The sequence below is a fragment of the Xyrauchen texanus genome, chromosome 3 (assembly GCF_025860055.1).
Source record: "Xyrauchen texanus isolate HMW12.3.18 chromosome 3, RBS_HiC_50CHRs, whole genome shotgun sequence".
NCBI classification, from domain to species: domain Eukaryota; kingdom Metazoa; phylum Chordata; class Actinopteri; order Cypriniformes; family Catostomidae; genus Xyrauchen; species Xyrauchen texanus.
This window is the reverse complement of record NC_068278.1, coordinates 56,761,809-56,787,063: the sequence shown is the minus strand read 5'-3', so window position 1 is coordinate 56,787,063 and position 25,255 is coordinate 56,761,809. Positions and strand designations below refer to the sequence as shown.

Below are 25,255 nucleotides of genomic sequence, written 5' to 3'. Positions count from 1 at the left end.
CATGTTGATTGTTGAGTTTGTGCCATTTTATTTTATAGCTTCACCACCTCATACATTATCTCTACACACTCCTTGTTCAGCCACACCTCACATCAATGTATTATGACATCATATTATGAGATCAGAGTATTTTCATATTATAACAGTACGTATCACAGTACGTTTAAATTATGACATCACAGTATGTTTCATGTCATTATGATGTCATGGTAGGTTAATACTATGAAAACACTGGAATAACGACATCAAAAATTGTTTTAATTAGGATGTCACAATTGACATTATAGGATATCACAGTATGTTCAAATTATGACATCAAAGTATGTTCAAAATATGACATCATAAGATGTTTAAATTATGATGTTACAGTATGTTCACATTATTTCACATAGTGCAGCTTTAATTAAGTGTTCTATATTAAAACGAGAGCATGAAAAGAAAAGTACGACTGTTTGGAGACATGCTCCTTCAGCACATACATCCTGTCTCCAAATTGATATCTTAGGAATAATACAAAAATGGGTGAAATGTACTGTATATGTACAAAGTCCTTAATCTGGTGAATAGTCTCCATCATTTCAAAATAAGAGTCCTTAAGCATGTGAGTGTATTTCGTGCTTGTGCATAGTCCTGCTTGATGCTCCAAATCTTCTTGTTTTTTATTGGGGTTTTGGATGCACAATAAACTGCAAATAGGATTTTATTCATTTTGAACTCTTGGTCATAGTAAGGAAAGCTAAAAAAAGTTATACGTTTTTTTTTACACTCTGTACATACATTTTTACAAACTATTGACCGATTAATGAGTTATCGGCCTTTTTACCACCTTAGTTATCGGTATCTGCAAAATCCACTCTCGGTCGACCTCTAGCCTTAATATGCCTTTTGAGATTACCCCATTGACATGCATTGTTTGGATCTACAGAGCTGAGATATTCTTCTAAAAACCTTAATTTGTGTTCTGCAGAAGAAAGAAATGTATTCACATCTGGGATGGAGTAAATGATGAGAGAGAGTTTTCATTTTTGGATGAACTATTCCTTTAAATGTCCCAAAAATGGAAATCCTGACATCATTTACTCACCCTCATGTTGTTCCAAACCAGAATGACATCCCCAGTCACCATTCACTTTCATTGTATATTTTTTTTCTACACATTCTGCCTAACATTACTTTTTGTGTTTCATGAAAGAAAGAAAGTCACGTGGTTGTGGAACAACATGAAGTAAATTATGTTAAATGTACTTTTAAAACATACTGTACAAGCATAGCTTTTACGAATGCAGTATATTGATTAAACAGTCCAAAAAAACCTTTGACCACCTTTCCTTATCTTACCGATCTCATGACAGTTGTATATGTATTGCATTTGTATTCATTTGTGTGTTTTCCCAGCTAGCCACTGAAGTGATCATCACAACCACGATATATGGACCTGTTTCTAAAGTTGCTTTAGGAAGAAAGCATCGGTCAAGAATTGAAATTTAAAGTGAAAATGAATTCACTCACTCTCAAGACTTTCTTTTGTGCATGTTACACACTGAAAGTTAGGGACTGACAGTCAAAGTCACCATTCATTTTCATTGTATTGAAAAAAAGTGAAAATTATGCCTAACATCTGCCTTTGGGTGAGGGTCATTCTTGGGTGAACTATCACTTTAAATGCAATGCAACTTCATTTTTAAAAATGCAAAGCAAATAGTCAGGTTTTTTCATCCACCAGGCATAAATCGTAGAAAAACCTGCTTAGAAAAGTAATAGTACAGCCCGCACAATTTGAGGTAATTTTTGTGTTCGTAGCACAAATACCTAAAATCTGCTTTTGTGTTCCACAGAAGAAAGAAAGTCATACGGGGTTAACAATGACCACATTCAAATTTTTTAATGGAACTATTCTTTTAGGGTCAACAGAGATACTTTAGTGAGAGTCTGCTCACATTTTATGGATGAAACACTGTTTTAAAAGTTCAAAAGTCCACAATAGACATCATTCATGGTATTTTCAAACACTTACGAACATGTGTATGGTAAGATCCTAAAGCTGTATGTTGAGATCAAGTGTGTTTCTCTTTTGTGTTCCCACGCAGGCGTATTGTGTGTAGCCATGGCTGCATGGGTGGAGGCGACCACAAGGGAACTGAGCCAGTCAGGGGTGCTCATTAGCCCAGACAAATCTTCAGTTTCAGCCTCTGCACCCTCTGGAGACAAGAGCAAGCCAGCATTGGCTCCCAAACCCACCCTCATGCCCAAACCATTCTCCCTGCAAAGGAACGCCACCATCCGTCCAATTAAAGCCCCCAAAACCGTAATCGGAAGACTCCCTCGAGCTGCCTCTTCTGATAACCTTGACCCGTTGAGTTACACAAAGCCTGCTGATAGTCGTGTTGGTGATCAAAAATGCCAGGATCTCTAAAACCACCCTCAAACGGCACCTCTAATGGGTCTAATAATAGCACAGGTCCTAAGCCTGTCCCGCTTGGCCCAAAACCTGACTTTTTGGATAAGCCTAAACCAGCACCCACTAGGAATGGTGTCATAACAGGTTCTGATCATCAAAAAGGTCCCGATATAAATCACGATGTCACTGCTACCTTAACTAAAGACTTGAAGGAGGTCCCACCCAGGATCAGGGCAAAGTCCTTGGGTGCTCAGGATCAAAGAGTTTTCAACAAGATGCCAGAAGGAGAAACCACAACCAGTAAGGCTGACGATGGTGATTCTTTACCAATCTGGTCACATAGAAATCGTCTCTCCATGGAACAGACCTCCAGGTTCGAGTCACCTTCTCAGCTGGAGAAGGAGGTTGATTCTGCAAGAAGAGACAATGAGAAAGCGAGGCCACCAAATTCTCCTTCAGCAGAGTCCAAGTTGAAGTCTACAAAGCTACTGGTGGAGACAGGAGAGATGGAGGGCAAGGAGGTCAGCGGAAGCAGCATTAAGAGACGAATCAGTCTACTTTTCGACCGTCCTACGGCCTCTCAACACAGGGACTCTTATATTAAAAAAGACACCACACCGTCAGAAATATCTGTCGACATTAGGCAGAGAATCAAGAATCTTAGCTTGAACTCGGCTGAACCGAAGATCCGTCTACCGTCCACTGGTGCACTGAAAAGGTTAGTTAAGCCTGCGTTTTCTCTCTTTGTTTCGAACATCATAATCAAGCAAGTATTTAGTTATACCTGTGTTCAGTGTTAGTTATTACACAGATTTTGAGTTTTAGTCAAAAACGAAATAATTTTGTTTTCAACTCTTTCTGTTCACACAGCTTTAGCAGGAAAATACACAACATATTCGGTATGACTCCAGTCCTGGTATCTCGATATCAATACTAAATCGATACTTCGGCAACAATTTAATAGCTTCAAATTACTGATAAAATCACACAGAAAAGGACTTGATTAAAAGAACTGCATAAAGTCTTGCGGTCGCAAAGTCTGCGTTTTCCTTTCAATTTTTCTTAATGTAACCCTAATTTTCTGGATGCAACCCTAATTGGATTAGATGAATCAATTATTTATAGATCTTTATTCCTCTAAAAACAGATGTTTCTCCTTCTGTTATTGTTATTGTTAATATTTTGTAATATTATTTTTTTCTCTTCATATTTTAGTTTGTTTTAAAACATAGTAAATCGTTTATTTATCGTCATGATGAATCTGTTTCTTTATCATCGTTGACAAAATCAAGAAACCCTTCACCATCAAATTTTTCGTCAGTAATTTCATTGATGAGATTAACACTGCCTGTGTTACTTAGTCTCGAAACATATTGTTGCAGGGCTCTCCTCTGCCCCTGGTCGGGGAGTCCAGTCCCCACTCGCCTCGCGGACGACGGCCATTCACCGCGTCCGGGCGGTCGGTCTACTCCCTCCCTGAGTGGATGGCAGCAGCGCTCCCCTGGGTAGACGGCTATGTCGAGGACTACGCGACAGGCATCCATCCTCCTTCCCGGGCATTGGCACCAGTGTAAAGGAGTCAATGGAAAGGAGGAGGCGAGAACCCGCTTGACAATATCAATAATAGTTTAATATAAAACTTAAACAGAAGACACAAACACACATGACGGACATCTCTTTCGTCGCACCACCGTCTGCCATCGGCCTTTATCCCTCTCCGAGGCTTAACTAGCCTGATAAGGGACCGGGTGTGTATGATCACGACCCGGCCCCGCCCTCCACCCTGCCACACATATTCTATGCAAGGGTCAACTACTGGTGATCAACAGTTTGAAGAAAATAAATCTTTAGGCAGGTTAGATCTAATAAACATATTTTCAACTTTTCATCTCCACTACATTCGTATAGCAAAGACATGGAGAAAAACAGTTGAAAGAAACTCATCCTCTTGACTACTGATGTTTGATACTTCCATTGTAATGCAACAATGCACCTTAAGTATGTACTACAGGCTTACAATGCAAATGCATTTCTGTACTTGCGTAGAGTACATTTTGTGTAAGTCTGTAAAGTGCTACATTATGTTTCCCCTTTTTTAGGAAAGTAGGTGTAAAATATATCAAAACTCTTATATTTTCAGGACATCAAGCAACTCAGATGAGTATTCATTTGATGAGAGAGCACATGAAAAACCTGCAGAATCAGAACTTGTACAAAATGGATCACACCAGCCAAAAGGGCAACAGGCTGCTGAGATCATTGAGATCAAACCTGATGTCAAGGAGAAAGCAAAGGAGGCACCTACTCCCAAATTTGGGTTTGAGAAGAATGTACTGGTTGAGGACAAGAACTCCATTAATAAGGTGGAGGATGAAGTTGAAGAGGGCAAGAAGAACTACGTCCCTGTGCCTCTGTACCGGAGGGTTGGGACTGACAAAGAAGCAGAGTCAAAGAGAGAAGAAGAGGAAAGACAGAAGAAGGAAGAGCAGTTAGAGACAGAAATTAAACAGCAGGAAAAGGAAAGAGTTTTGGAAGAAGAGAGGAAGGCAAGACAAGAAATTGAGAGACTGCAAGAGGAGAAACAAAAACGTGCTGAGGAAGAGAGATGCTTGCAAGAGGAAAGAAGAAAGATTGAAGAAGAAAGGGAAAGAGATAGACAGAAAGAGAAGGAAAGATTGAGACTGGAGAAAGAGAGAGAGAAAGAGGAGGAGAAGAAAAGAATTGAGGAGGAAAGGCTGAGACAGGACAGAGAGAAAGAGAGACTAAGGAAAGAGAAAGACATGGAAGAAAGAAGGCGGATTGAAGAGGAGGAGAGACTGATACAGGAAAGAGAAAAAGAGAGACTTAGGAAAGAGAGAGAAATGGAGGAAGAGAGGAGACGAATTCAGGAGTTTGAAAGACAGAAAGAGGAAGAACGATTGAGACAGGAAAGGGAGAAGGAGAGACTGAGGAAAGAGAAAGAAATGGAGGAAAGAAAACAAGTTGAAGAGGAGGAAAGGCTGAGACAGGACAGAGAGAAAGAGAGACTAAGGAAAGAGAAAGACAAGGAAGAAAGAAGACGGATTGAAGAGGAGGAAAGACTGATACAGGAAAGAGAAAAAGAGAGACTAAAGAAGGAGAAAGAGATAGAGGAAGAGAGAAGACAAATTCAAGAGATGGAGAGACTGAAAGAAGAGGAAAGATTGAGACAGGAAAGAGAAAAAGAGAGACTAAGGAAAGAGAAAGACATGGAAGAAAGAAGACGGATTGAAGAGGAGGAGAGACTGATACAGGAAAGGGCAAAAGAGAGACTAAAGAAGGAGAAAGAGATAGAGGAAGAGAGAAGACAAATTCAAGAGATGGAAAGACTTAAAGAAGAGGAAAGATTGAGACAGGAAAGAGAAAAAGAGAGACTAAGGAAAGAGAGAGAAATGGAGGAAGAGAGAAGACAAATTCAAGAGATGGAGAGACTGAAAGAAGAGGAAAGATTGAGACAGGAAAGAGAAAAAGAGAGACTAAGGAAAGAGAGAGAAATGGAGGAAGAGAGAAGACAAATTCAAGAGATGGAGAGACTTAAAGAAGAGGAAAGATTGAGACAGGAAAGAGAAAAAGAGAGACTAAGGAAAGAGAGAGAAATGGAGGAAGAGAGAAGACAAATTCAAGAGATGGAGAGACTGAAAGAAGAGGAAAGATTGAGACAGGAAAGGGAAAATGAGAGACTGAGGAAAGAGAGAGAAAAGGAAGAAAGAAAACAAATGAAAGAGGAGGAGAGACTGAGACAGGAAAGAGAGAAAGAGAGACTTAAGAAGGAGAAAGAGATAGAGGAAGAAAGGAAACAAATTCAGGAGATGGAAAGACAGAAAGAGGAAGAAAGATTGAGACAGGAAAGGGAAAAGGAGAGACTAAAGAATGAAAGACAAATGGAGGAAAAAAGAAGGCAAATTGAAGCAATAGAAAGACATAAAGAGGAAGAAAGACTGAGACAGGAAAGGGAAAAGGAGAGACTAAGGAAAGAAAGAGAAATGGAGGAAAAGAGAAGTCAAATTGAAGAGATAGAAAGACATAAAGAGGAAGAAAGTTTAAGACAAACAAGAGAAATAGAGAGACTGAGGAAAGGGAGAGAAATGAAGGAAGAGAGGAGACATAATAAGGAGATGGAGAGACTGAAAGACGAGGAAAGATTGAGACAGGAGAGAGAAAATGAGAGATTAAAGGAAGAAAGAGAGATGGAACAGTTTAAAGAAGTAGAGAGATTGAGAGAGGAAGTTCCTACTAGTTCCAATTTGATATCTTTTGACTTGGAAGAGCCAGCGCTCTTGAGTCGAGTGTCCAATGTCCAGGCCACCAATATTTTGCCTCAAATCCCAGAGGTTCTTTTCGATGACTTTTCCGTGAAACCACGAAGATGGGGAACAAAAGCTAGACGTTCCTCAACACCTTCCCCATCCAGAGAACCTACAGCAGTTGATGTGATTCCTGAGGAGCTGGACCAAAAGCCGGAATCCCAGTCCAAAGATCCTGGATTCCAAAGATTAGATCAGGCATTAATGGACGACCTGATTGGATTTGAACCTGCACCTTCCAATCTGCAGATCTCTTCCAGTAAACATCCGGAAAGCAGAAACCAACTCCAGACTGTGGAGTCCAAACCAGAGCATTGGTCCAAACCAGAAACGAAATCATCTGCACCATGGCGTGATGAGGTCACATCACATGAGGTGAGACTAGGGGCACTTCTAGGTTCAGGGAATATGCAGGGCTTATGCCAGACATCTGTGATGTAATTGTAAAATGTAGCTTGCTGAAAGTTTTTACATTTGTTTGCTTTTGGGAAAAAGTAGTAGCTGGATTTACCAAACTTTGCAAAGTTCATTACATCATATTTGCAAGAGCAATCCCCCTATTAGAGAACAAAGCTTGCTAAACACTCTGCAGTGACCTCCCACTTATATGATGCACTGTGAGTTATGCAATCAAGTCGGTCTCCTTACACTCTCAAACAACTTATGTTGATCCCAATATTGTGGTGGGGTGAGCAAGAGACAGGCACGGAGGGTATGGTGTCAGGAATCAGAGAAGTGTCAACAAAGGAGTTAAAAGGGGGGAAAATAATGTGTCCATGGGGAAAATGTCCAAACAAATGTCAAAAAGGGGCTTTGTGCAGATCAGGGAGTGCCGGAGGGGTTGGTCCAGGCTTTTGGGGCAGGGTAGACAGACAGATAGACAGACAGACAGAGGTATAGACAGATAGAGTAGATAGATAGACAGACAGACAGACTGTCCTCGCGAGGGTCTGCGACTTCTCTGGAGCAGCCCAGTTTACTTGGGCCACCACGTGTGCTGTCGCATCTCACTCGGCCAGAACCCCATCTGCTCCATTTCTGACTCCAGCGTACATGCACGTGGGCTAAAGACCAGTCTTTCGAGGAGAGGCACACTGTAAATTAAGAGTGTTATAATCTGGCATATATCCAGATTCACTGTGTAGTCAAGCGCACTTTCAGCATGTTAAAGAAATGATTCAGGTGTCTGAGTACAATAGTCCATGTTGCTGTTCAGTCCTACCAAAGTGTATCAGATAACGGTGGTATGCCTCATCCTATATAGTGCTCAAAATTGGCCCGCAAGATTAGAATTACTCATGCAAATTCCGTTCTGCTGCGATTTTGTGTTCGTGTTTGCGCTGTTACCTGATCTGCATAATGTCTTTAGTGAATTGGGCACTAAACCAGCACATACATTACGGTAAAATAAACAGTGCTTTTTACTGACCACAATTCATTCTTAGTGTATCCCCTCAGGGCTTTACCAATAACATTTGGGGCTTAAATCCATCCCAAGCACCACTCAGTGGCAGTGCCACACTGTATTTATGCCCACAGAATTGGAATATGTCCCGAACCCTTGTGGATTTGTTAATTAAATAATTTGATAGTGCTTTTCAGCTAACAATGAGAGTGTAGGACTCTCATCTTAATTTAACAGATTTTACAATGTTTACAATCCATTCTGCAGAATTCAGCAGAAACCCCCCACCCACCCCCAAATGAGTGCATGCAAATAGGACAAAAAAGGCTGCAGATTCCATCTGGGTCTGTCCATGGTTAAGACCATATCAAACATATTCTGCCCAAAGTTTAGAAGCAGGGTAAGAGATACATTGTGTATGTTTCTCTTGTAAAGTTTACCAGCATCTTCAGGGCAGGGCCTTTGTTTCCATTGATCATTGTGTCATGTTGGAATTTCCTTCTGGTGTCTTATGACGGAATGAAATTATGTCATTGCAGTAGATGTTGTTTAGTTTGGGTGTGCGCATTATTTGTGTATATACAGTATATGTGTCTTTATTCTCAGATGACGTTTGCCTTTGAGTCAGGCCTGTGGCATTCTCCAACAATACCAAATGACTCTCAAAGTGTATAGAAACATTACACAAGCAACAGATTATACAAAATTAGTTCTATACTAGGGATGCACAGGTATAGATATTTTGACCACTAACATTTTGTTGCAATGTTTTGGCTGATGACCATTTGTATGGCAGATATTGCTAAATATCCACCCAAATACCACCCAAAAGACCATATCAACCTCATAACAATGCAATAAGAACAGCCTAGCAACCGCAAAGCAACACCCTAAAGACACCATCGTGGAGCCAAATTTTGCATGGGCAAGCACCTCTCACATTTTCTTCCGAAAAATCTAGTTAATCTACTGTATACTGGTTTGATTGATTTATAAAACGTGGTTCATATTAATCTAGATTTTGATGCCTCAAACATACTAATTTGAAAAGATTCTGTTTACTGAAGTTTCATATTTAGAGTTAAGGGTTCGTTAAAATCCCTAACATTAAATATGAGCAATAGTAAAATGTGATATTTGCATTAGCTAGAGCCGATCTTAAATTAGATTTTGGGTCCAGATTAAGGAAACGTAAATTTCTCTGCGCCGACCTTCATGTAAATGATTTGCAAAGGCTTAAAGCTGATGATTTTGATGTAAGTTCCTTTCATATGCAAAGCGGGGAGCCAAAGGCTGTTTGCATGACAAAAATCATCCAGAAGTTTGAAACAGAAACAAGCACAAACAATTAGTAAAACAGTAGAATAAAAGTGATAATCAGCAGGGACCTGGCGATATGATTTTTATATTGATATCTGGGTCACAATATAATAATATTGCATTACTTGTGTTTAGTGTATAGTTATTCAAACCTGTCAAAAAAAAAAAGTGGCAGCTGTTTGAAGTCTTGAAGTCCGGCCCAAATGCACGCTTTTATAACACATGGCCTTGCTGATTAGCATCCTATCAGTTTGCACTTGATTATGTCACCAAAGTCTGGACTCAGGATAGGACCGCAAGGGTGTAGGGTGCCATTTGGGACAGGGCCTAGGATTGGGGTACTTTTCTCAACCACCTGGGGTCAATGAAGTCTCACAAACACTGTTGCGTAAATCTACCTAGGGCTACTGCACTTATGGGGTCTTTCAAATGTTCTTATAGGCTGGTATTTTTGTATATTTTGACTGGGTTTATATTTCTATTATTTATTAAAATCACCAAGCATGATGCCAGATGGATACCAGGGTGTTTATTCAAACCCCTAACCCTACGTATGATGCAGAACTTCAGTTTCACTCAGAAAAATTTTACATTACGGTGTATAATGTGTTGCCATTTGTACTTATATCCTTGAATATACAGTATATATATTATTTTAGGTTTAGTGCAGCTAGACTATTCAATATTTACTGCTGCATTACAACTGTTGAAATCTCATGTCCATGCAGCCAGGTACAGGCTACTGCACGCACATGAAAAGGTTTATAATAGACAAACATGACCTGGTTAGTCAGATGTCAAATAGACAAATGAACACACAGTGAAATATAAAGCATCTCATTGAGCAATAGTTTGCATAGGATTTTGTGGTTTAGAGTTTCGCTTTAAAAGGGTACTTTCATACAGCCTTCAAATGTTCCTACGTAAAAACTTTCCTCTCAAACTTTCTCTGTGTCTTACTATTGCAAATCCCAAACATGGATTTCCTTGATCTTCTTTTGTCCCTTCCCACTTTCTCTCTCTCTCTCTCTTTGAGCTTGGATGTTGTCACTCATTTGAGGGCTGTGTCTGTTTCCGGAACCTGTTCGTACCTGCAACGTGACCAGCGTAACATGTGGGATTGCCGGAATACTGCTGTGTTTTTCCTATGGGATCTTGGATTTGGGCATTAATAATAAGCACAAGAAAACTCCAGCTCCTGAGACTTCACTATTTGGATCAGTGCAGATTCTTCCCCGATTTGTTTTTCTACTTCATCCAAACGGGAAGAGGAGTTTTAAGAAGAAAAATGCCATAGTGATCAACCACTGAATGGATTTAAACGTTCAATGTCTTAAAGGAGGAATGTGCCACAGCAGACAACTTAAAATGCTTTCTGTGGTTTGATAGACTTTCAAAAATCTTGTGTAGCTGGACTTTTAGCTATCTGGTCCATTTTGCCTCTTATTCTGGCCAAGAAACAAATTTGTGTATTCCCAAACACCCTAGTGAGAAGTTGACATCTGATTGGTCTCTCAACCACTTCTCAGCAGATACCAGAAGATTCCAACTGTACGAAGCGTTTGGCTCTCCAAAGGGACTTGTGTTGTCGTTGGGGTAGCAGAAGATGCAGTATCTGGGTGATAAAGTGTCTGCGGCTCAGACGCATGTGTCTGGCTGGGTGGGCAACATGCGCCGGTCGTTACAGGAGGCTGTGGAGGTTGTGTCAGGGGCTCTAGAACGTGAGGAAGTGATAGAGCAACAGGATGATGAAGAAAGGGTGGGAAGATTTGAAAGGGCTGTCTCACCGCTAAGAAGTTTCGCCTCTCGTGGACGGCAAACACTACGGAATCTGTCTCAGCAAAGACAACAACGCTTTTCTCTGCGCAGACACACAACTACAACAAACTCAAAAAGTGTAAGCGTGTGTTTTCTTTGTGCTATTTATTAATCTATCTCTTTGTCTGTCTGTCTGTCTATCCATCACTCTACCTATACATTTTTTTTATATCTATCTATTTGTCTATTTACCTATTTTTATAAATAAAATATCTATCTATCTATCTATCTATCTATCTATCTATCTATCTATCTATCTATCTATCTATCTATGTACAGTATCTGTCTGTCTGACTGTCTGTCTATCTGTCTATCTACTCTATCTGTCTGTCTATCCATATGTCTGTCTGTCTCTCTGTCTGTCTGTCTATCTATCTACAGTGTCTATATGTATGTATGCCTGTCTGTCTATCTATTTAATGTGTGTGTGTGTGTGTGTGTGTGTGTGTGTGTCTGTCTGTCTATCCATCTATCTGTCTGTCTGTCTATCTACAGTATCTGTTTGTCTGTCAATCTATCCATCTATCTATCTATCTATCTATCTATCTATCTATCTATCTATCTATCTATCTATCTATCTATCTATCTATCTATCTATCTATCTATCTATCTATATTTACTGTGTCTGTCTGTCTGTCTATCATTTTTCTGTCTGTCTGTCTGTCTATCTATTTATTCTGTCTGTCTGTCTATCTATTTACCATATCTGTCCATCTGTCTATCTATCTACAGTATCTCTCTGTCTGTCTGTCTATCTATCTATCTATCTATCTATCTATCTATCTATCTATCTATCTATCTATCTATCTATCTATCTATCTATCTATCTATCTATCTATCTATCTATTTATCTACTGTGTGTGTCTGTCTGTCTGTCTGTCTTTCTGTCTGTCTATCTAGTCTGCGTGTCTATCTGACTGTCTGTCTGTTTATCTATCTACAGTAGCTGTCTGTCTCTCTACATTATCTATCTATCTATCTATCTATCTATCTATCTATCTATCTATCTATCTATCTATCTATCTATCTATCTATCTATCTATCTATCTATCTATCTACTGTGTGTCTGTCTGTCTGTCTGTCTGTCTGTCTGTCTGTCTGTGTATTTACAGTAGCTGTCTGTATGTCTGTCTGTCTGTCTATCTATCTATCTATCTATCTACTGTGTGTGTCTGTCTGTCTATGTATCTACAGTAGCTGTCTGTCTGTCTATCTATCTATCTATCTATCTATCTATCTATCTATCTATCTATCTACTGTGTGTGTCTGTCTATCTGTCTGTCTGTCTGTCTATCTACTGTGTGTCTGTCTGTCTATGTATCTACAGTAGCTGTCTGTCTGTCTGTCTGTCTATCTATCTATCTATCTATCTACTGTGTGTGTCTGTCTGCCTGTCTTTCTGTCTGTCTATCTACTCTGCGTGTCTATCTGACTGTCTGTCTGTTTATCTATCTACAGTAGCTGTCTGTCTCTCTACATTACCTATCTATCTATCTATCTATCTATCTATCTATCTATCTATCTATCTATCTATATATATATATATATATATATATATATATATATATATATATATATATATATATATATATTTACTGTGTCTGTCTGTCTGTCTATCATATTTCTGTCTGTCTGTCTGTCTATCTACAGTAGCTGTCTGTCTCTCTACAGTATCTATCTATCTATCTATCTATCTATCTATCTATCTATCTATCTATCTATCTATCTATCTATCTATCTATCTATCTATCTATCGTGTGTGTCTGTCTGTCTATCTACAGTAGCTGTCTGTCTCTCTACAGTATCTATCTATCTATCTATCTATCTATCTATCTATCTATCTATCTATCTACTGTGTGTGTCTGTCTGCCTATCTGTCTCTCTGTCTGTCTATCTATCTACAGTAGCTGTCTGTCTCTCTACAGTATCTATCTATCGATCTACCCCCTCCCCCTATTTTATTTATTTTGATACTACAAAGTTTCTATTGCATGTTATTATTTACTGTTGTTTAATTATTGTGTGTTACTGTGAAGATTCTGTCAACGCACACTCATGAGTCAGTATGTTCATACTAAATAATGTTACACAGGATGTGAGGCATTCTTGGATAATTTTGCTTGGAATCTTAAGTTGTCTAGGCTTGTTTTACACACTCACAAATGTTCTCGTCCTTTCTTTCAACGTCTTAATTTTCTGTCCACTCCATGTATCATAACATGTCTCCATTTGATACATCCAAAACACTACAGAAATATCACAAAAATCTGGAGCACCAACTAGATTTTTTTAGAGGGAAGAGTATGTTTTTTTGTCTAGATATAGTGGCCTTGCATGGACATATGCTCACTATGAGAGTGTTGATGTGTTTGTTGATGTCAATGTCTCAATGTGAAATGGTTTTATGGTGTTTTGTAGATTAATCATTACTGCTATTAGACTATTAGTCTCACAGGTCGCACTGATACTGGAACAGTAGAGAAATCATGCTGAACAAGGCCTAGAACAGGGTCTATATACATTTATTTTTTCAAGAAATTGTTCTAAAATATGAATCTACTTATGACAAAAAACATTTTCTTTTTTCAAGAATTTCACTTTTAATGTATCTGGATGATTACACCACACTTTCTCACTATGTTCATCATAAAAGAGGTGTATTCAAGTAATTGTTTTGTGTGAATTGCATTTTTTTAAAACTTAATAGATCTGGACATCTAATATTGCTCAGAGAGGTTGTTTACAGGGAAGTGTTTTGTTTCCTAGTAACCATACTTGTACATGTTTTGATCAGCAGAGTGACGTGAAATTCAAAGCATCTGTTTTGTGTATGTAGACGAGAGTTTGTTATTCTTGTGAAGGACAGTCTTACCCCAGTGACAACGTCAGCTCATTAAAAGATGTACACTTGCGCATTTCTTGGCTGTTAACGATGACATATGCGGTTTTGATGTGTGTGTCGTGTGTGTGTGTCTACATTCTGGGGACAAAATGTCCCTCAGAAGGAGAGTAAAATGTGAAAACTCTTGTTGGGTGTGGCCAATGTTCCCCACAAGCAAAAGGGCTTAATATATATGTTAAATAATGTCTTAATAAAAATGTAAAAATACAGAAAGTTTTGTATGAAGGCAAGGTTTAGGGGTAGGAGTAGGGTTAGTGGATAGACATTACCATTAGCTCTGTATAAAAACAACCAAAGTCAATGGAAAGTCCTCACCATAATAGAAAACAAATGGGTTTGTGTGTGTAGTCACTAAAAATGGACAAATAGAAAAGCTCACTTCTCACTGTATTTCAGTAACACCCTCTATTTTTCTGCACTTTCGGTGGTGAAATAAAATAACCCAATACACCTGAGAATTGGGCAATAGCATTGGTAACAGAAAATATTCATGTGATGTTTCATCCATGCCAACAGGTGGCACCAGAGTCCAAAATTAAACCTTTTTTCACACCTGCCAATGCTGTGTAAATTTATAATTATTATATTTATAATTTACCTACCATGAAGTTACATTTTGCATTACTTAAATATGAGTTTTTTCCTTTGACAAATGATTAATTAGTTGTTTATCTGTTGCATTTCTTCGGCAAACGCTGCAATGTCACTCAAAGTGTCAGTCTATTGTGAAATGTCACCTCTCACAATAACATTGATACCCATCGTTATTTAGCTGCTCAGATATGTTTTGGTGGCTTAGCGCCAGGAATGTGTCCTTTCATTAGCTTATGCCGTAATGCCAGTAAAAACATTTAAGAAGGGTTTGTACTCTTAGATCCTTTTTACAAAAATCCTTCATGTAAACGTCCCTGCTGAGACAACCAGCTTTTGCAAGCATTCATTTTCATGCTGGTCCAGGCTGGTTTGGTGCTGGTCTTGGCATACTGTTCATCAGAAAACTTTAACTGGCAAAACAGGTCGACCAGCATGGTGAAGCTTTCTAGTGAATCTGGTCAAGGAAGTAATTCTGGTTAATATGCATTGCACTGATTCTTTTGAAATCGTATTGAAAATCCGTTTATTAATCTGTATAGAGGCACTTTTGTTGGCTCAGCGCCTATAGAAGTGCTTCACAGAAATGTACATCATGTTGTTGTGCCACGTGACTCGGTGCATCAGACATTGAACCCTTAAATGACGTCTAGAGTCTTGTGAACAGTATATAGTTGGTTTAAATTAAGTTAAATTATGTGTTGCATATAGCGAAGCCAAAATACAACGTCCATGCATGTGAAGTGGCACAACAGTCAAAAATGACTTTACATAGAAAAACATTTACATTTATGCATTTGGCAGATGCTATTATCCAAAGTGACTTACAGAGCCCTTGTAACGGGGACAATCCTCCCTGGAGCAACCTGGAGTTAAGTGCCTTGCTCAAGGACACAATGGTGGTGGCTGTGGGGATCGAACCAGCAACCTTCTGCTTAACAGTTTAGTGCTTTAGCCCACTACACCACCACCACTCCAAAAAATATTTGGGGAAAAAGCACAAATGCGTTTGGTGTGAGCAATCCAATGACATCTGGTGGGACACGTGCATCCAAAACACAACAGTATGCTGGTCTCTTCAGCAGGGTTTGGCAGGACTTTACTGTAATCCAAGTTTTGAAATCCTTCTGCCTTTGTTTGCTCTCCTTTAACCTTTAGGGTGAGTTGAAGGACAGTGTACTCGAGGATGTTGGAGTTCCGCTACAGGATACAGACTTTGTCATAAAGGAATCTGACAGCCCTGATACAAGCAACATCATTGTCGATAAGTATGAAATCTTACAGTATTATGTCCTTAACTGCCAATACAATAATGAGCTTCTTTATTGACAGTATGGTGAATAATGTTATAAACCTGCACCACTGCATTAGAGTTATTTGGTTCACTGTAAACTCATGCCACTGGTCATCCATTTGATAAGAGCAGTTTTGGGGATGTTGGAGTTTTGTTCGACTGTTAGTGGTCATAAATAGCAAGTAAAGATGAACTCTAGTCAACACTCAATGGACTCTTTTCCTACGGCTTTCATCAAACATTGTTTGACATTGTAAATGTTTACCTGTACAGTGTCGATGGAAAGAGCAGAATCTTTCAAGCTCTGCACAGGGTTAAACAACCAAATGTACCGACTGATTCAGACAACACAAATGCCCCAGGTCAAGAGGAGCCTGAACTTCTTCCCTTTCCTGAGGTACATTTAAGCAATTCACACAACTGTGAGATACACTTTATGACAACTTTCATTTAACAAACATAATTACATTAAAGCAGTAGTACTATATGTTCAACAGTTAGACGCATCATAACACTTTGTTGATATGATGTGTCTAACATACAGTTTGAAAGAATTGTTAGAAATTGCTATTTTGTTTTTACATTAGACGGTTTTTGATACATAAGTGATACATTAAGCCCCAAACATACTCTATGCAAGTACGTGAACGCATGTGCGAATGCTTGACCGCCACATACCCAACGCGCTGTCCGTTTGAACATGAAAACATGCGTTATTGCGTAATCATGGTGGGAACAAACCTCAGTACTCAAGGGGGCGATAGAGTTACCTTCAAATGTCTGTGCCATTAAACTGAATGTTTTATTATTCAGGTAAGTGGCTATAAATATGCTGACTTTAACTTTCTTGTTCAGCAATATTAACTTCAAATTGTTGCTCCTCCATGACAGTAGTTGTGTTGAAAGAGAAAACAATGCAGAAGCGGATAGTTCACACTAATCTTTCTCTAGCAATGCAATACGTAGTTGCGTTAAGTTACGAATTGAGATCTGACACATTTTAGAAAGCAACAACGCATGAAATAGTGGTAAATCTTGGGGTATTATCAGAGGACTCCCTGGGCATTTCAGAGATACCAAATGTTTGAGAGTGTGGCCATGACAGCTTCCTCTACTTGGTCTATAAATATGGATTGAAATATATCACAGTTCAATTCAGCACATCAAATGCAATATTAATAGTATATCACTTTTTCAATAGACAAATTTTATCATATATATTTTATGCACCAAACACTATATTGACATTTAAAAAAGGGTCTCAGGAACTTATGGTAAGATGACATCATAATAGCTTGAAATGTAAAATAATGAGATATTTATAATGACAGAGCAAGCTGCATGTATGAAAATACACACACTTTAAATATATCTTATAAAAAGTACATGTCAGAATTTTCAATGCTCTGTTATTGTTTTTTGTGGTGGGCATGAATGTAATGAAATGGTGATTGAGAGATATACTTCAAAAGCCTGTTGTATATCATATTTGATACATGGATTTCAATGGGGGGTTTTCAATAAAATAATATACAAAACTTTAACCAAGCACAAGTTGCTTATATTCATATTTGGAAAATTCAAAAAAATATTTTTCCATCAAGAAATGCCTGGAAACATCCACCAAGTGGCAGAAGACATCTAGTTCATTGCGAACAAACAGGATTTCCGTCCAAATTTTGATTATGTTAATGATGCACAGGCTTTAGAAAATAGTGTATCAAATATGATACAGGCTACATTATAGAGTTAATACAAAAAGTGTAAATTGTGCTCATTGTGTTTGTGTTTAATGCTGGAGTAGTCCTTAGCTCCTCTCCTGGACTCGAGCGTGTTTCGATCGAAGGTTGATCTGGCAAAGAAACGGAGCATCAAGCGTACCAGACCTTCACGATCCGTCCGACATAAAGCAGTGCTTCCCTCGCTGACAGAGGGAACATATCCTAATTGGAGGTTCTTTGACTCCACAGGTCATATCAGATCATATTTCATATAAAATCACATCACATCATATATCATGTCTTATTACATGGCTCTCTGGAACACTCAATTCTGATTGGTCAATAGCACCATCCAGCAGTATGATATTTCAGAATAATGGCCACTTATTTAAAGTAATACATTTATGTTTTACCGGTCATCCTGGTATTGCTATTCATCTTACCTATATCCATATGAATCTGTGGTCGCTACAAGTAAGCAAAGAAAAGTCCATTTATTTCTTTATTTTTGAAGTTGTCATGTAATAAGCAGGATAAAGGCAGTCAGACCATATATTTTCCAGTATAAACATCAAAAGAAATCAGACACAAACCAAAATTCAGGTGGGATTCAGCTCATCTTGTTACATACAGTAGTAAAACAGCATTATTTCATGTACATTTAATTATTCATTCGGTAAGCAACCGTGTAATAAGCAGGATAATGTGGGATAATTGTACTTCCTGGATCAGGTTCATGGATCATACAAACATAGCCCTAACCCTAAAATCAGTGGCTGTGATTGGTTAATCAGAATTACAACAATTGACACTGATGCAGGAACATGTCTGTGCAAAACACATATAGACAAAATCATCCAGACCTTTTTTCAGGCAGTTCTATAATACTATATTTGCCATGTAAATCTATCAGAACCTGTGTATTGAACATATGTGAACGAGAGATTAAACGAGGTGCGTCACAATCTATTCCAGAGGCAGCAGCTCAGTGTTCAAACGGAGGAGACTCAGATTCAGAAGAAGAGCCTTCCAAAGATTCTACTTACTCGCCAGCACCCAGTCAGCCGAAAAGAGTACCACTGTTTCCTGGAATGGACCAATCAGCCCTCATGGTACAGCATGACACTGACTTTAACTCTGTATGTCTCATGAAAAGACTAGTATTGCTGGTATATGTTGGGTGTAGGATGCTGGTCTCCCTACCAGTGTTCTTAAAGGAATAGTTCACCCAAAAATGAGAATTCTGTCATCATTTACCCTCTTGTAAATTCCAAACCCATATGACATTCTTTCTTATGTGGAACACAAAGATGTTGTATATAACAGTCAATTTTTTTAATACAATGGCAGTGGATAGTAACTCACTTTAAAGTTAAAATGGACCTAAAATTATCATAAAAGAATTCCATGCAACTCGTGTGTCATATTCCAAGTCTTCTGAAGGCCTACACCAAGTTTGTTAGTTGAGGGTATCATTTAACTTCTGTTGTGTTTAACAAAAGTTTCTGCTCATTTTGGTATCCTTGAAGTTTGGGTTTTTGGAAAGAGGGGGCGTGGCTAATCCAATTGCTCAGTATCGTAGGAGTAGAATGGCTGAAATCACTCACAGCACCTTTAAAATGAGCTAATGTAATTCAGTTCTTGGAACATTTTGCCACAATTGAATTGCGTGCAATCAGTTTAAATTTGTGAAATGGACGTTTGTTTAATTCATTTACATTGGGACAGCATTAATAATTGTGATGCACATGTGATGTCAGGTTGCTAATTAATGTTTTAAATAGGGCTGTTGATTTAATGCGTTAATTCGGTGCGATTAATTAGATTAAAAAATAACGTGTTAAAAAATTTACATAATTAATCATGTTCCTTCTGAGCAGTTCAAGCTTGAAGTACTGCCTGTTTTCTCCAGGGGGCATTAGGTAAAACTTTCTGTATAGGCAACAAACAGACAGTGAACAAACCACACTCGCCGACAGCAGACAGCACAAGATGAGGACGGACAGGGGCGCATCTGCACATTTCTGAGCGGGCATGCAAAACTAAATTTTGTGCCCCATGTATCTGTCAAGAGAGGAGAGGGGAGTGCCATCCATTATAAGCGGGGGGTGATGTTGGAGGGGTCGAGGAGGCTGATTTCACCACCTTTAGTGAGCCGCTAGCACCTCCCCATAACATGGCGCCATGATGCATTGCATACCTTGCATATATGGTTTTTGCACCTCTGAGGACAGACGTGTTCATGCGTTCACAGCTTGATGGAACGCAAATCCGAAGGCAGGGTTCTCAAGACGTGTTTTTCTAAGTTTAAACTTCGTTTAACTTGAGACAGCGACCTAAACATTTTATGATTATTATGCAGCGCAACCGAGATGCTCCAAAAGCATCCGTCTGACACAGGTGTACATTGTGGCGTCCTTAGACAAGCCCTCATAATAAATCTATCTCGAACTGATTGACGGATTCAATTGCAAATTGTATTGCTGTGAGGAAGAAAATCTATTTGTAGCTTTCTATATGATGCTACAGGCTACACTGGTTAGTATTTCACATACATGCATTTTTTATTCTTGTAAAAATACTAAAACAATATGCATAAATATAGAATCCTTTATTTTTGGTCACACATAATTTTTTGCATATGTACAGTAGAATGTATAATTTTTCACATATCCCAGCCGAGCTGGGGTCAGAGTGCAGGGTCAGCCATGATACAGCGCCCCTGGAGCAGATAGGGTTAAGGGCCTTGCTCAAGGGCCCAACAGTGGCATCTTGGTGGTGCTGGGGCTTGAACCACAACCTTCAGGTCAGTAACCCTGAGCCTCAACCACTGAGCCATCACTGCCTATATTTAAACTGTCAGAGCGTTTCTAACTCTTTGTTGCTATGGCAACAGAGCCACATATTCAATCATAAGAGAATGAGAGCGCCCTCTGTCTGTTCGTATGAATGTAACACATCATAAGAAAGTGTTTCACCTAGAGTTTTAAAGCTACGTCCACCAAACTTGGCAAAGACCTTCAGACTGTTCTGACTCAGATGGCTTTGACTTCTCTAACTGATCAGAAATATGGTTTCCCCACAGCAGGCGATCAGATATCGCCCAAATCCCATAGACTTTAACATTAACGCAATGTTTGTCAAAATTGCTTGTAAAATAATGCATTTAATTATCAATAAGTACTGTTGTTACTGTTTGTAAGGGGGTTAATGATGGGCAAGGAGGCAAATAAAAATTTTATGAAAACTTAAACCAAAACACACAAACATAAACACACACACATGACGGACATGCTCCTAATTCTCTCTCTCTCGAACCATCATCACCAGCCACCTTTATCCCTCGCGCGCCCCATCAGACCCGGTCCCACCCACCTTCGCTCCACACTGTTGTTACTATGTTGTTGCACAAAATCTTAAATAAAGTTTGACTTGACTGCACACAAGCTAAGTTTAGCTGATTAACAGCATTGCTGTTAATTTATAAGCCTGGATCAGCACAGGAGATTTACGGTCTAAGATGGTCTTTCCAGCAGGGTTATCCCTTCAAAACGAACCAGGTTTAACTTAGTTCTTTCTGTGAGTCACTTATCATCTCTCCATGTCTCTGTTTTCTCTTTCAGGCCCAGCTGAAGAGGAGAAGTGGAGCAGTAGAAGCAGACACACCATCAGAAGGACTGACGACACCCTCTGTGCCCACACGCTCGCCCCGCGTACCCACCAAGTCCCTCGGCCCCAGAGTGCTGCCACCGGTAGACGCCAAAGACAGCGGGTAAGTCCTGCTAAGACCAATGTACATATTTACTCTGATAAATCGACTCAATTACAGTTCTTTACTAAATTAAGCCAAATGTTGTGATTTTTCATGCAGTAACTTGTGACAACTGTCCAAACATGTTATAACATATAATTGTAATAATTCTCATTCATTTAAATCCACAAGCTCCGGCTCTTCACCGTCCTGGCTGCTTCAGCTCAAATCCAAGAAGCGTACAAGTCAACCTGAGAGTGAAGTGTGAAGCTAAACGTGAAACCCGGGTAAGTTTATTTCCAAACATCTCTCACCAGCTGCCTTTAAATATAAGTAACAACATACCAAGTGGTCCAGTGTTCATGATTATTAGACCAAGAACCCAGAAGGATGAGTTTTTGCACGCTTCTCCACTCATTGCCAGAAGAGGACGACAAAATCCACTCCCGTGTCTCTCCTCTTCGTCAGCACGAACATCTGCTTTTTTACGGAGCCCATTAGAAGACATGGCAGGAATGTTTTTTCCGGAAATAGTTTTGCATTCTCTCACAATAAATGTACCATGGTTTAACTACAGTAACCATATTTTATCCATAATATTCATAGTGAAACCACAGTTGTAATAGAGGAAAACTATGGTCATAAAAACATAGAATAATACTTTAACAGCATTTATTAATCTTGGTTAATGTTAATCTCAACATATTTTTTAAATCAAAAGTTGTTTATGTTAAACTAACAATGTAAAATGTTATTTTTATTAACAAACAAAGATTACATTTTGTAAATCATATTTTGTTCATTGGGACTAAAACCATAATTTGTTTCATTTTGGTTCGTTCTGAGGAAAAAACTATTTTTGTAAAAAGGAAAAAGTACACCCCCATATTTAAATTATTTTTGTTTCCCTCCCAGATTCAGGAAGGTGCTATATTAATAAAAAAATATTATTATTATTATTATTATTATAACCTTTTTTGGCGGAAACCATCTACATTATACTGTATCCATATAGTAACCATGATTTTACTATATCCATGGTATTTGTAGTAAAATGAAAACCACAAAATTATGATTTTTATTACTATAGTTTTTGTTTTCCTGTATTATTATTGCGGCTTTATTATTAATATCAATGTTAAAATATGGTTATTTTAGTAAAACAATGGTAAATGTATTGCAACGGAGTGCAAAACGTATTGTGAGGGCACGCAAAACTATTTCAGAAAAACTAAATTCCAACCCTGTCCTCTCAGGGGCTCCATACTTTTTAAATGAAGTTACCTCCATTTACATTATTTATATATTTTTGTCTTATTAGCCTGTTTCATTTATCCTGCTTTTTTGGCTTTCCGCTTTTTTGTTTGGAGCTTTTTCTTGTCTTTTTTTCTTTTATTGCATTACAGCAATTTTACATCCTTGAATTGCTTTTACTGCTAAGTTCTCTACACAGTTTTACCACATCTACATAATCCTGCTGTGTTTCCTTACAGATCGCTTTCAAAGGAAGTTCTTCGTGCTTCACTGTGTGATCATGTCAGAAAGGTGCCAAAAGGAACTGACGAATCTTTCTGCTCTTGAGGATCATACTGTTTTAAGAATGTGTTGCCTCCTGGACTAATACTTAAAAGTGCTCATATTCAAAATGTTGCCAAGACATCTTTCCCCCTTATGCACCATTTTACATTGTAATTGTGAAGCAAATAGCCGCCATCGTTAAAGAGCAGATCCTGTTTACAGTTCATCTACAACACCTATCAGTCTTGGACCTACAGCTGGTTATTTTGCATTTACATTTATGAATTTAGCAGATGCTTTTGTTCAAAGTGAATTATAAGTGAGAATAGATTTACAACTGATCCAATTGAAAGTCTATACAGTTGAGCAGAGGTAAAATACACATACAGTACCTTGTTGTGCTCGGTCTATGAAAATGGAAGCTATCAGTATAACTCCCTGCTAAAATGCACTTTAAAAGAGTCAGACCACTGGAAAAAGTGCCTTAGGGGTTTTAGGCATTTGATTTTGTTTTTTAAATCATTAATACATTAATTTATACTTCATTTTAAAGGTATATATATATATATTCAATATGTCATTGCTATATACAGTACATTTTCATTTTTTGTGCTATGATTTCAAGGCCAGTTTTCATTGGACAATACTTGAAACCATTAAGAAAATCAGGAAACGTCACTTAAGCAACTGAGTACAGAATACAATCCGCTTAATGCATTATTTTTTGCATCTTCTATATTTCTGTACTTTAATTGTATCTACAAAAGGAGCTAGAGAGTAGGAAAGCAGCAGCTGATGTGCTTTAATCTGGCTGATTACCATTTTACCCAATTTTGTTGTTTTGTTTACCTTGTCGTTTCCTGCCGATGAACACTTTCACATAACACAAATAAGAATTGCAATCCTGTATATTAAGCCCTTAATTCTTTATCTTTAGCATCAAAACACATTTTTGTATATTTTTCAGTCAGTTTATCATGTTTGTTAGATTTCGGCTGTGTAAATCGCTGCTGTTGACTAGATGAAAAACGTTTACCTTAAAAGTTTACCAGAAAAAGTTCACAGGGATGGAATACTGACCGGGACAATGGGGCCAGTGCCCAGGGGCCCTTGACTGCCGGAGGTGGGGTGGAGGTGGGGGGGGTGCTGTGCTTTAAGGTTGATCCAGTTTGGCGATCCCCTCCATCAACAACTTTTGGAGGGGGGGCCTTTGAAAGATAATTGGCCCCAGGGCCTTTGCAAGTCAAAACCGCGTCCCTGTCTGTTCAATACTGGGAAACGGGAATTGTGTTTTTATAAAAATGTGTAATGAATTACAATCACGGGATGTGTTTATTAAATCTTTTTTGAAATGGGATGCAACTCAGTCTTTCTAGACAGATATGTCCAGTCTCCACACATGTCTTGTGGGTTTCAGATTCATCATTGTTCATAGATCTGCCAGTAAAATCACTTAATAAAAGATTCAGATCTTGGACACTTACTGTAATTATTCCAATAAAATATTATAGTCTGTTGCAACTGCATTTAAGACAATCAATAGACTGTTCATTTTCACTTAATCAGTTTACACATCATTTATATTTGTTTACAGAACTACTTGCAAGCTGATTAAAGGTTTTTAAGATCAAAAGAAACTGTAATTCAGAAGTGTGTCCAAACCTTTGACTGGAGGTGTATATAGGCAATGCAATGTGCAGAGAATTGTTGATGGTGTTTTTTAAGGTGTGGTTAGATACACTGCATTAAATTGTTTTTGTTTTTGTTTTTTAACAGTATTTTTCTCTCCTTTTTCAGTAAATATGTCATATGTAAAATATGTAAAGCAATATATGTTTACATGACAATCAAAATGACAAAATATTAAGTGTTGTTTTCAAAAACATCTAACAAAATTTAGTGAGTTTTGTGCTTAAAAAAATAGTTGCCAATATAGACTTTTTTTTCCATTTTAATTTCCTTCCCTATTGGCAATTTTTCTTTCAATTTTCAAGCATAACCCTCACAATGTATGTTAATATATCAACCTACTGGGTCTATAAAGACCTGCTTTGCACTTTTACTGTTAACCACCATAGTAACTCGAGTGGTAAAACAGAAGGCCGCATGATGACTTAAATGTCATCAAAATGGTCCATCCAGGAGCAATGGCTAATCAATATGTTTAGACACAAAATACCATCAGGGTAGCACACATGACACTAATATAATGATA

General features: G+C 38.3%; 1 protein-coding gene across 1 annotated transcript in view; it reads left to right on the top strand.

Moving 5' to 3' along the window:
* The window catches only part of LOC127622909 (trichohyalin-like), a 30,970-nt gene extending 6,023 nt beyond the window's left edge, over positions 1-24,947 (top strand). Inside the window, exons 2-10 of the mRNA XM_052097075.1 lie at positions 2,088-3,116; positions 4,539-7,095; positions 15,915-16,024; positions 16,324-16,447; positions 17,855-18,020; positions 18,747-18,883; positions 21,395-21,543; positions 21,715-21,809; positions 23,016-24,947. Coding sequence (XP_051953035.1) covers positions 2,398-3,116; positions 4,539-7,095; positions 15,915-16,024; positions 16,324-16,447; positions 17,855-18,020; positions 18,747-18,883; positions 21,395-21,543; positions 21,715-21,790 — 4,038 coding nt within the window. The 5' untranslated portion in view covers positions 2,088-2,397 and the 3' untranslated portion in view covers positions 21,791-21,809; positions 23,016-24,947. The remainder of the gene's footprint in view (positions 1-2,087; positions 3,117-4,538; positions 7,096-15,914; positions 16,025-16,323; positions 16,448-17,854; positions 18,021-18,746; positions 18,884-21,394; positions 21,544-21,714; positions 21,810-23,015) is intronic.
* The last annotated feature ends 308 nt before the right edge of the window (positions 24,948-25,255 follow it).